The sequence below is a fragment of the Osmerus eperlanus genome, chromosome 18 (genome assembly GCF_963692335.1).
Source record: "Osmerus eperlanus chromosome 18, fOsmEpe2.1, whole genome shotgun sequence".
Lineage (NCBI taxonomy): Eukaryota > Metazoa > Chordata > Actinopteri > Osmeriformes > Osmeridae > Osmerus > Osmerus eperlanus.
This window is the reverse complement of record NC_085035.1, coordinates 11,790,169-11,802,635: the sequence shown is the minus strand read 5'-3', so window position 1 is coordinate 11,802,635 and position 12,467 is coordinate 11,790,169. Positions and strand designations below refer to the sequence as shown.

The 12,467-nt window shown below is 46.5% G+C and overlaps 1 protein-coding gene across 5 annotated transcripts in view; it reads left to right on the top strand.

Moving 5' to 3' along the window:
• The window catches only part of LOC134038949 (NACHT, LRR and PYD domains-containing protein 12-like), a 495,359-nt gene that overhangs the window by 481,227 nt on the left and 1,665 nt on the right, over nt 1-12,467 (top strand). For all 5 annotated transcript variants that reach the window (XM_062484636.1, XM_062484632.1, XM_062484633.1 and 2 more), the window contains 2 exons: nt 9,708-9,881; nt 10,482-10,528. In XM_062484636.1, coding sequence (XP_062340620.1) covers nt 9,708-9,881; nt 10,482-10,528 — 221 coding nt within the window. The remainder of the gene's footprint in view (nt 1-9,707; nt 9,882-10,481; nt 10,529-12,467) is intronic.

Genomic DNA, 12,467 nt, shown 5'->3' with positions numbered 1-12,467 from the left:
GTAACAGTCTCTTAGAATCCTGCCAGCTTTCCTGAGGCATCGTGTGTGGTAGGTGTCCCTGTCTGTGCAGCTCCCATACCTCACTGTGATGCAACCAGTCAGTATGCTCTCTATGGTGCATCTGTAGAAGTTAGTGAGGATGACTGAGTCCATGCCAAACATCTTCAGTCTCTGCAAGAAGAGGAGGCGTTTCTGGGCAGCTTTGATCGCCTCTTGATCATTGCTGATGTTCACCCCTAGGAACCTGAAGCAGCTGACCTTTTCCACTCTGGATCCGTTGATGTGAAGGGGTGCATGCTCCTCCTCCTGCCGCCTCCTATAGTCCACAATCATCTCCTTGGTCATGCTGACATTGAGAGAGAGGTTATTGCCCTGACACCATGATGTCAGGGTATCAACCTCCTCTCTGTAGGCTGACTTGTCACTGTTAGAGATGAGGCCCACAGTGGTTGTGTCGTCAGCAAACTTAACAAGGAGGTTGGAACTGTGCGTTGCCGCACAGTTGTGAGTGAACAAGGAGAAGATGAAGAAAAACAAGTCTTCGGTAGAAGTAAAAATGAAGAATTCTGAGACAAGATATCTTTCAACAGCTCAAGGCAGCTCGACGGTTTATTCAGCAAGTCAGCTACTCGTTCATACAAAGGCAAAAAGACAATCTCAATGCCCCAACACTCTCATTTTATAGCCTAGATGAGAATAATTCCGCCCCGCCCTGGTTAATATTACACAAGTCCCAGAACCTTCTAGAAGGTTCTATGAACGCCTTATCTGGCTGATAAAGTTGTTGATGAACTCCTCTACTACTGAAAAAGCCCATTTCTCCTGACCCCCACCCTCCGATGTTCTGGCCTCCTTATCTTACTTTCAACAACCCCTCAGCAACTTACCTCAACCAAACTTTCCATCTCCTTTATCACTCTTAATTCTGGCTTAGATCAGCAGAACCCATTACTATTGGTGACTTCAGTCCCTTAAGAGTAAGATCAAAGATCAGTTAACTCCACCAGCTGTTCACTGTTCTCCCACTCATTGTTGTGCAACAACAGCCTATTCTACTCTGGACACATTCTCTTCTCATCTTAAGTTTGCCAAACCACTCTCCATTTCATATTTCCTCCTGCTCTGGCTAAATCCAGTTCATTAACTGCACAGTTTTCTTACCCCTCCTTGCTTTACCTTGCTCTCCCATAATCAATATCCCACCACAGAGAACAGGAGAGGCCTGAGCACACAGCCCTGGGGGGTGCCTGTGTTGGTGATCAGTGTGGATGAGGTAGTCCCAGGTAGAGATGCACCGAATCCAGGATTCGGTTTCGGCGGAACCTTAGAATTGTTTTCCACCGAACCCTACGCTTGCACTACACGTGCTACACTGGTCAACGTAATGACGCCGCCGTTGATTACGGGAAAGTGTTTACGTAGGTGGACTGTTCCATGCTGTAGGCTGAGAGAACGTGAAAATGGAACTCGCGAGCAGAAAGTGTTGTTTGGCAGTACTTTCAGTCAAAAGAAGGCGATTCAAGTCGAGCTATATGTTCAATTTGCAATGCCTATTTGTCTTGTGGTGGCAAGGACCCTAAACAATACACAACATCTCCGCTGTTAAAACATTTGCATATGAAACATCCGAAAGAAATTCAAGAAATCTAAAAGGCAAATATTTTGGATATTGATTGGATCTTGAGATAGGCATATGGTATTTGTCAAAATAGTCTTTCCCACTTGTCTTCCTGGCATAATGTTGCCTATTCTTTTTTTTTACAGTTAAAATAAAATAAAATGAAAAATACACTGCTGTGGACGTTGTTTAGCCTACGTCATGTGTTTACTGCATTAATGGACTGAGGATGGGGGTAGGATTCGGTATTTGGTTGAACCCAAAAAATCTGGATTCGGTGCATCCCTAGTCCCAGGTCCAGAAGCTTGGAGACCAGTCTGGAGGGGATGATGGTGTTGAATGCTGAGCTGTAGACAATGAACAGCATCCTCACATATGTATTCCCTTTGTCCAGGTGAGAGCGGTGTGCATAGTCAGGGCGATGGCATTGTCTGTAGACCTGTTGGACCGGTATACAAACTGCATAAGGTCCAGGGTGGGAGGCACGCTCGAAGCACTTCATGATGACAGAGGTCAGTGCTATCGGGCGATAGTCGTTCATGCAGGTGACCTTGGTGTTCTTGGGCACAGGGACGATGGTGGTCCTCTTGAAGCAGGTGGGGAGTACAGACAGGCTGAGGGAAAGGTGGAAGATGTCACTGAAGACCCCTGCTAGCTGGTCAGCGCAGCACCTGATATGTTGTCTGGGCCAGGTGCCTTGCGAGGGTTGAGCTTTTTGGAGCAATGCCTCAGCTACAGTTATTGTAGGCACACCACTGGCTAGGCCCTCAGGTAACTCCACTGCAGGGGGGTCACTGTCCCTCTCAAAGTGAGCGTAGAAGGTACTCAGCTCGTCTGGCAGTAGGACAGGGGACTGGGTCTCACTGTAGCCTCTCCCTTTGTAGTCTGTAATAGCTCCACAGTCCACTCCACATGCGCCTGGGGTCAGAGCCATGGTAGCTGGACTCCACCTTGGTCCTGTAAGCCCTTTTCACTGCTTTGATCGCCTTCAGAAGGTCGTATCTGGCCTTCTTGTACTGATCAGGGTCCCCAGAGTTAAAGGCGACAGACCGGGCCTCTCAGGTTGGCCTGGACCACGGCATCAACCCAGGGCTTCTGATTTTTATTTTATTTATTTGTTTATTTGTCAGGGAAAATGCAGCGCACATTATTACATACATCAATAACAATATGTTGTAGATGTGCTGCGTAAAAGGTTTCTAGCCAATAGGATAACTTGCAACCCCAGTCCCTGGTCTTTCTAAAAAGTTAATAAAAATATAATTTACTACATAGTGTGAGTTACACAATCATGCAGCAGATGCAATATATTAGTATATAATGAGGCTGCCTCATGGTGCACATTCTCCAGACCATTGATAATCTCATACAGTTCATCCAAAGCAGCAGCCTTTTCTGCCTGGGGGGGTGTAGACTGCACTCATGACCACCGCAGTGAACTCCCGAGGTAGATAGAAGGGTCTGATTTTACAGTTAATAGCTCAAGGACAGGAGAGCAGTGAGATGCTAGTACCGCTACATCCGTGGCCCATAGAAAGTTAACCTGAACGTTAGCGAGTAGGATGGTTGGAAAAGCAGGTTAGAAGCTCCGTTTCCGAGTTCGGACGAGGACTCCAGCACGTCGGCCTTGTTTCTTCTTCCTCCGTCTCGCAGGTAAACAGAGCAGCGGAACAACAAAGAGCCCGCTGCATTCCGAGCTCCAACTCCAGAAAGTGGAATTAAAGTTTGTAAAATAATCCTTGCTAAGTGAAAACCTAATATCCAGAAGTGTTTGCTGGTCGTACTGAATGCAAATGGAAAAATCGACAAAACAACTTACAAACACTAACAAGACAAACAAAATGTTAGGTAATAATAGCGTAGCTCTCGTCAGTGTGGCCATACTGCAGGTGCACCGGAACACATTCCTATATAGTTTATATACAGTTTTATATAGTACCTAACATCTGGTCATTTCTATACAACAATCAGGACACGTCCGTCAAACACAATTCAGTGACAGCTGAAACAACAGCCTCAGAACCTGATGTCCCAGAGCTCCTTCCCCCAGGTGATGAGGATTCTCCTGCAACAAGTCAGGGTGTCATAAAACATAAAAATGACCCAAAAATCACCCAGACTTCATGTCTCCAGATGACCCCCTGGTCAAACTAATCTCCATTGTATCAACAATCTTAGAAAGCAGGCCATATAATATGATACACCCATCCTCCAGGGTTTACTGTCCCACAGTGGTCAGTCTTCAGTCAAACAGACATACCTCTAAATCCTTCATCCCCTTTCTTGACCTAACTGGTTAACTGGTCTCAGAACATTCCAACCCAGTTTCACTTTCCCATTGTGGACGTGTGACTTTGTGGTGTGTGTGATGTTAATTCTTTTTTACATTTTACGAATGTTAGGGTTGCATTTCTGTGCTGTGACCCATTTATTTTCCTTATGGCCTGCTCACATTTACCTGGACAGGGAGTTATGCATCTGGCAGCTTTTGTGCTGTTGTTTGAAAATGTTCAAAGTTTTCAATCAATCTTCAAAGTTCAAAAAACGGCACTGGAACTTGGCAAAGTTTGATGCAATGGCTTTATTGGTCTTCAAGATGACAAAAATCCCAATAAATGTGAGCAGGTTACGGAACCCAACTGATCTTTACCCCCCAGGCATCCAATTACATACTGCTCACCTTTTTTCATGTGCTATTTTACTATTGATAGTTACAGATGGTCTTCGATCTTACGCATAACACAATTGGTCACCTGTTCTGGGGGTTTCAGATTTCACTCGCACCTTAGCTTTGGTGCCTTTGACCTTGCTGGGTGACAATAATAAGTGTTTCTCTTAAAACAGGTTCTGTAACCCACAATTACGATGAGGCTGCTCACGCTGCTTACACAATCAGGCTCGTTGTAAATCCTCCCTACTTAGGGCCAGTGCTGACCTTGTACAGGCGGCCACAGATAAGATTCTAGGCGTGGGGTCAAAAACAGCGGATCTTGACTTGTATCTCAGGCCTCAGCCTGCGAAGGACGATGCCTGCTTCCAGGTGGCCTTCTCCCTCACTCCTCAGCCTCTGTCACCCAGATCTCACACTCAGGCTCAATATCTTCTATCGTTTAGTGATAATAATACTATGCTCAACTATAATAAGTCAACAGCTTAACATATGGTTTACAGTAATATAAAATAATACTAAAAGGGGTGAAAAAGGTTTCATTTTCAATCAGATAAATCCATAATCATACCCATCTTCATCGTTTCAACAGCATGGTGTCAATTTCCACGTCAGTCCCTGTGGTTGGCACCTCTTCCACTGCATGAAAGGTTTTGGATTAGGAATAGCAAGAAGTGTGCTTGGTGTATAATACTACTATGTAACTGGCTATTTTTACTTCAGAGGATGGTACATTTACATTTATTCTTTCAGCAGACACTTTTATCCAAAGGGACTTCCAAGAGAGAGCTTTACAAAAAGTGCATAGGTCAATGATCATAAACAACGAGATAGCCCCATACATTGCGGGTAGACAAAACATGAAGCATACACTGTGAAAAAGCAAATAAGTGCCAAAGGGAAGAAACCTAAGAGCATGTACAATTAATCAACATGATCCTCTAAAGTGCTAGAGTGTACCTGGTGGAAAGCAAGCAACAATAATATAATTCACAGCAAGTACAAATAGTTAAATCAGTTTCAACTAACCAACAGGAGTGACCAACAAGTCCCTCAATAATTGTCATTGTGTTCCTGGAGGAAATAAGCTAACATCTGATCCAACAAACCTTTAAGTGCTGGTGTACTCCCGGAACAAGTGCGTCTTTAGCCTTTTCTTGAAGGTGGGGAGACAGTCAGTGTCTCTGATGGAGGTGATTCCCCCATTGGGAGCCCAGACAGGAGAAGAGCTTGGGTTGGGAGCGGGTGCTCTTGAGAGGTGGGGCCACCAGACGGTTGTCAGAAGAAGACCGTAGGTGGCGGGTAGGAGTGTAAGGCTGGAGGAGAGACTGGATGTAGGCAGGTGCAGTCCCGTTCACCGCTCGGAAGGTCAGTACCAGGGTCTTGAATCTGATGCGGGCCGTGATGGGTAGCCAGTGGAGGGAGATGAAGAGCGGGGTGACATGGGAGCGTCTGGGTAGGTTGATGGTAGCATTCCATCTGAGATGCAGGGATAGTATACTGGCCCACGATTTCTGACGGTATTGCACCTTGCGTATGCGTACATTTAAGGGCCAGGGAGACGTGCACAAAGTACGCACCAAACGAACGCAGGATACGTGCTGCAGTCATTCAGCATGTGTACACGTACATAGCGGAAAGTATATTTCGGCCTTAAGTGTCAGGTGCAACGCTGCTCTTTAGGAAGTTGAACACACTTGTATTGGTCATTTGCACAGATCACTAAAGATAATATTGGCCATTATATTCCTTGAGGTTGGTTTTGCTACATGTAACATAGCATTAAAGCAAAAAGAGAACAGAATGCAGACAAGAATGTAACAATTTTAAACTACACTGCTCAAAATAATTAAAGGAACAGTTTTTTATCAGGGTATGGCATGAATTAATTTCTCTGATAATGATCTGGTCAGTTAAGTAGCAGAGGGGTACTTTCCGCTGCATCGGTGTTGATGTAATTAACAACAGGTACACTAGAGGGGCAACAATGAGCCGACCCCTAAACAGGACTGGTTTTGCATGTGGAGTCCATTCCAAGTTTCTTCTTTGAGTGGGAGCATGAGGCGATTTCTTAACCCTACAGAAGTTGCACATATTGTCCAACTCTGAGCCGTTGCAAGGAGATTTGATGTGTCTCCCAGCACAATCTCCAGTACATGGAGGACATTCCAGGAGACAGGCAGTTACTCTAGGAGAGCTGGACAGGGCCGTAGAAGGTCCTCAACCCATCAGCAGGGCCGATAACTGCTGCTTTGTGCAAGGAGGAACAGGTTGAGCACTGCCCGAGCCCTACAGAATGACCTCCAGCAAGCCACTAGTGTGAATGTCTCTGCCCAAACAATCAGAAACAGACTTCATGAGGGTGTCCTCAGGGCACAACGTCCTACAGTGTGCCCTGTGCTCACTGCCCAGCACCGTGGAGCTCGATTGGCATTTGCTATAGAACACCAGAACTGGCATGTCCGCCCCTGGCGCCCTGTGCTTTTCACAGATGAGAGCAGGTTCACCCTGAGCACCTGTGATAGACGTGAAAGGGTCTGGAGAAGCCAAGGAGAACACTGTACTGCCTGCAACATCATTCAGCATGACCGGTTTGGTGGTGGGTCAGTGATGGTCTGGGGAGGCATATCCATGGAGGGACGCACAGGCCTCTACAGGCTAGAGAACGGCAGTCTGACTGCCATTAGGTATCGGGATGAAATCCTTGAACCCATGGTCAGACCCTACGCTGGTGCAGTAGGTCCTGGGTTCCAACAATTCCCGGCCTCATGTGGCAAGAGTGTGCAGGCAGTACCTGGAGGGTGAAGGAATCGATACAAATGCAGAATATGGTTATCTAATGACCTAACAGAATTAAATAAATACTTATAAGCATTCTGTTATTTTAAAATATCTACATTTATTGGGTAGCTAAGTTTTTTTTGCATACATTTGGTTAATTTCACTTCCATTTAATTCCCCTTTCATTTTTCAGAAGAACTTGCTGTTATTTCACTATGATAATATTGTCCAATAGCATTCTTGGCATGCTATGTCACGTGATCTCTGGATCAGTTAGCCGTGTTTCTAAAAAGAACTACGTTAACTAATGGCGTCGGAACCAGCGATGTATATCTGCTCAGAAAATTCAAAGATAAGAAAAATGTAGCTAACATCTGAAAGTTTAAGTCAACAAAACATGACTTTCCAGTCCAGAACAAAAGTATTTGAGTTTTTTTTACTGTAATTTAGAAGAAGTTTACCTCAGGATAACCACAGGATATTCGCGGTGTATAAACCAGGACATTTTGTAGCTAGCTAATAAAGAGCGACTGAGGTGGGATATTCTTCAGTTGGAATCCAACTCAGTGGAACAAGTTCGCCAGGTAGGCTGATATTTCACCGTTTTATATGTAAAATGACATTTTAGTTGACTGAGGCAGGGTAAGGGGAACGGGAGGTAGTTACAAATATCTAGGAAGAGGCAGCAGGAGAGGGCTTTGCCGTTTAGTTGTTTATTATGCATAAGACCTCATTGGCGTAATGGAGGAACGTTTGTATGCCGACTGCACGGCTTTCAAACAGACGATATTGTTGTAAGATTTTAGCATTCAGTCGAACAACCCCATTATATTAGCCGTTTCCCAATATGGCTTTTATAGCATTCAATAAAGCGTGCTTGATGCTGCCAGTACACACTCTCCCTGCGCGTTGAACTTCAGAGTTTCCATCTCCGTCAATCATACCAGCGCAGGTGACGACAATGTCCCTTGATTGGGGATAGCGGCCAGGTTTTGTGGAATACAAAAAACCTTTTTCAGTTTGAAGCTCAAGTTCCAATAAAAGGGCAAGTTCTCGCTTAATGTTTCTAGTTTTCCAATACGTCTATATCGTTGCCATTATACACAGTTGGTTTAGGAGTGATCTTATGCTGACACAATGTATCAGATTTTCCAGTCCTTATTTGCCGTTTAGTTGTTATTTATTATGCATAGTTGTAAAATGTAGATTGACATACCAGGTTTCCCAATGTCATTGGTGGTCTGTGCACTGTGGTCTGTTCTCTGGTCTGGTGAGAACTGTGTCCCTTCCCTCTACCTGTGCCCCTTCCTGTCACCTGTGTCCCTAAATATAGAACCCTGTGCCTCCAATGACTGCCACCCAGTGTCCAAAATATTCTGACAGTTCTATCTAACCAAAATAATATGACATGTCAATAAGAAACACAAATGGCTCCTACAGTTAGGAAAGTGGAAGATAGATGCTGTCTATTCTGCCGGAAAGCTAAAGGAGAACTACAGCTTAACTACAGTTTAAACAAGAACTCACACAGGGAGACTTATTAGTTGATTTGGTCACTACCTCCGTATACAGAGGAATGGCCATTTTTATTTTATTTTTGTGTACGTCTATTAATTGTAAAGTGGTATGTTCACGTCAACCAAGAGGCCAGTCGTGATGTGTCGTTTGTGAACGATTCCTTCATTTTGAACGATCTTTAGAATGACTGGGGAGTAACGAGTCGTCTCAGTGAGTGATTCGTTCATCTTCTTGTGGCAGCGCATCGGGACTGTTGCATTGGCTCAGTAGAGGAAACAGAAAGGATTCGTTCACCTCATTCACTTTCACGTGACTGCTAGGTTTAGCATAGAAGACGTGAATGATTCGAGTGATAATTACAGGTTTTGTTATTTTTGCTTTACTTGCAGTTCAGTGCAGTAATTGTTTGCTGTGATAATTAAATGTCAGTGTGATAATAAGTGACCATTTCAAATCATGCAAACTGTCATGATGTATTGTATTTAATGGGGGAATTTTTGTGGAAATATTATCTGGCACACAAATGTGCAATTCCTTTCCCTATAGCCTACTCTAATTTATCTTGGCTGGTTTAGATGCACTAATGTTTCTTCCTTTGGAATATGATAACTGTTTAAAATAGTGGAAATATTGAACAAGCAAACTTGCTTGTTCTTTATCCTCGATTCTCTATTATCATCCCAACATTCCCAATACAAAAACCATGTTGTACAAATATATAGAATTGTCTGTCACATGGCTCTTCTTTCATTGGCTCCCTTGCATAGATCCTGCACGCGTGCGTGCGTGTGTGCATATGTCTTAAAGTGGCCCTGCTTAGGCTAACTAAATGAAATGCTCATATAAGATAAGGATCTTCCTGTTTACCTAAGCCTTTACCATGCATATAGTTCACCTGGGGGGTTGGCCTCTCTCTACACAAATGGAATGCTGAACACAGTATCATTATTATACAGGATAAAGAGTTACATCTTCAACTTTTCTGATATTGGATTACGTGGGTCACTCTGTCTAATGAGGGGAGGTGCAGGTATGACAGTACCTGCCAAATGAACCCCTCTGTGCTGACTCACTCTGGGGGCCCAGATGGATTCTGTCACAATATTGATCCTCTTTCTACAGGCTGTCAGGCTGTCTGGTCACAGAGGAAGGCTGTGCTTCTCTGGCCTCATCTCTGAGGTCCAACCCCTTCCACCTTAGGGAACTGGACCTGAGCTACAATCATCCAGGAGAAAAAGGATTGAAGCTGCTCTCTGCTGGACTGGAGGATCCACACTGCAGACTGGAGAAACTCAAGTAAGGAGATGTTTGTTTTTTATATACCTCTTAATGTAATGTCGCTTAACACTGAATATATCTAATTACGTTAATAGGCCTTGCATTTCTTGATGATACAATTAAAACTGCATGTTTACTCTACAATCTACAATATGGTTGAACTATGATTGTAGCCACAATCATAATTGTATTTCCAGAAAGCGGGTTTAGTGAAAACTGAGTTTTTAAACCCTGAGATGAGGGAAACTCTGGGTTTTTAGCTCCAGAAAGAGATGTCACTAAAACCAGACGTTGTAAAATGTAGCTCAGCTCAAACCTAGGTCCTAGTGTCGGTTTGAAGTGAATGTAGCTAGGGACCTCAACAAGAAAAAAAAATGGAATCAATTTGAGCGCAAAATAGTTTTTGAGCTTCATATAATATAAACATTACGTTGGACTCATATTGTTATATTTGCCAAATGTTTTTAACTACAAATATTATTATATTTACTCAGTTTTGGACACCTTTATGCAGAGAATGATGATACTAAGGCCCAATCCCAATGTCCCCCCTAAACCCTGAGCCCTGAACCCTCACACACTTACTTGACGTCACCATTCCTCTGCTAATCCCTGCAGTGTGGATCATGGTGGAGAGTGCAGGATCAAACCTGGCCCTAGGAGATGTGAGTATTGACTGCTACTTGGTTCTAGTACACAAGGTCATACAAGGGACAATACCATTAGTGACTTGGACACTGTCAAAAATGGACACACACACACACACTGTAAACACACACTTTTAGAAGCAGTAATTTAACACAATTACCCACATCAATACTGTGTGTACGTCTGTGTGTGCTATGTCCCCTTCCTTCTCCCCTCCTCCCTCTCCTCCCCTCTTCCTCTTCCCCTCCTCCCTCTTCCCCTCCTCTCTCTCCTCCCCTGTTCCCCTCCCCTCCCTCTCCTCCCCTCTTCCCCTCCTCCCCTCTTCCCTCTCTTCCCCTCCTCCCTCTGCTCTCCTCCCCTCTTCCCCTCCTCTCCTCTTCCCCTCCTCCCTTCCTCCCCTCTTCCCTTCTTCCCCTCCTCCCTCTTCTCTCCTCTTCCTCTCCTCCCCTCTTCCACTCTTCCCTCTGCTCTCCTCTTCCCCTCCTCCCCTCTTCCCCTCTTCCCTCTGCTCTCCTCCCCTCTTCCCCTCCTCTCCTCCCCTCTTCCCCTTCTTCCTCTCCTCCCCTCTTCCCCTCCTCTGCTCTCCTCTCCTCCTCCCCGCTTCCCCTTCTTCTCCTCTTCCCCTCCTCCCCTGTTCCCCTCCCTCTGCTCTCCTCTTCCTCTCCTCTCCTCCCCTCTTCCCCTTCTCCCTCTCCCCTCCTCCCTCTTCCCCTCTTCCCCTCCTCCCTCTTCCCCTCCTCCCTCTTCCTCTCCTCTTCCCCTCCTCCCTCTTCCCCTCCCTCTCTCTCCTCCCCTCTTCCCTTCTTTCCCTCCCTCTCTTCCCTTCCTCCCTCTGCTCTCCTCCCCTCTTCCACTCTTCCCTCTGCTCTCCTCCCTCTGCTCTCCTCCCCTCTTCCCCTCATCTGCTCTTCCCTTCTTCCCTCTGCTCTCCTGCCCTCTTCTGCTCTCCTCTTCCCCTCCTCTTCTCTCCTCTTCCCCTCCTCCCTCTCCTCCCCTGTTCCCCTCCCTCTGCTCTCCTCTTCCCCTCTTCCTCTCCTCCCCTCTTCCCTTCTTCCCTTCTTCCCCTCCTCCCTCTCTCTCCTCTTCCCCTCCTCCCTCTGCTCTCTTCCCCTCCTCTCCTCTTCCCCTCCTCCCTCTTCCTGTCCTCTTCCCCTCCTCCCTCTTCCTCTCCTCTTCCCCTCCTCCCTCTTCCTCTCCTCCCCTCTTCCCCTCCTCCCTCTTCCTCTCCTCCCCTGTTCCCCTCCCTCTGCTCGCCTCTTCCTCTCCCTCTTCTCTCCTCCCCTCTTCCCCTCCTTCCTCTTCCTCTCCTCTTCCCCTCCCTCTCCTCCCCTCCTCCCTCTTCTCTCCTCTTCCCCTCCCTCTCCTCCCCTCTCCCCCTCCTCCCTCTTCTCTCCTCTTCCCCTCCTCCCTCTCCTCCCCTGTTCCCCTCCCTCTGCTCTTCATCCCCTCCTCTCCTTTTCCTCTCTTCTTCCTCTCCTCCCCTCTTCCCCTTCTTCCTCTCCTCCCCTCTTCCCCTCCTCTCCTCTTCCCCTTCTTCCCCTCCTCCGTCTCTCTCCTCTTCCCCTCCTCCCTCTCCTCCCCTCTTCCCCTTCTCCCTCTCCTCCCCTCTTCCCCTCCTCCCTCTGCTCTCCTCCCCTCTTCCCCTCCTCCCTCTTCCTCTCCTCTTCCCCTCCCTCTTCTCTCCTCCCCTCCTCCCTCTTCCTCTCCTCTTCCCCTCCCTCTTCTCTCCTCCCATCCTCCTTCTTCCTCTCCTCTTCCCCTCCCTCTGCTCTCTTCTTCCCCTCCTCCCTCTCCTCTTTTCCCTTCTTCCCCTCCTCTGCTCTCCTCTCCTCCCCCTCTTCACTCTCCTCCCCTGTTCTTCTCTCCTCTTCCCCTCCTCTGCTCTCCTCTCCTCCCCACTTCCCTTCTTCCCCTCCTCCCTCTTCCTCTCCTCCGCTCTTCCCTTCTTCCCCTCCT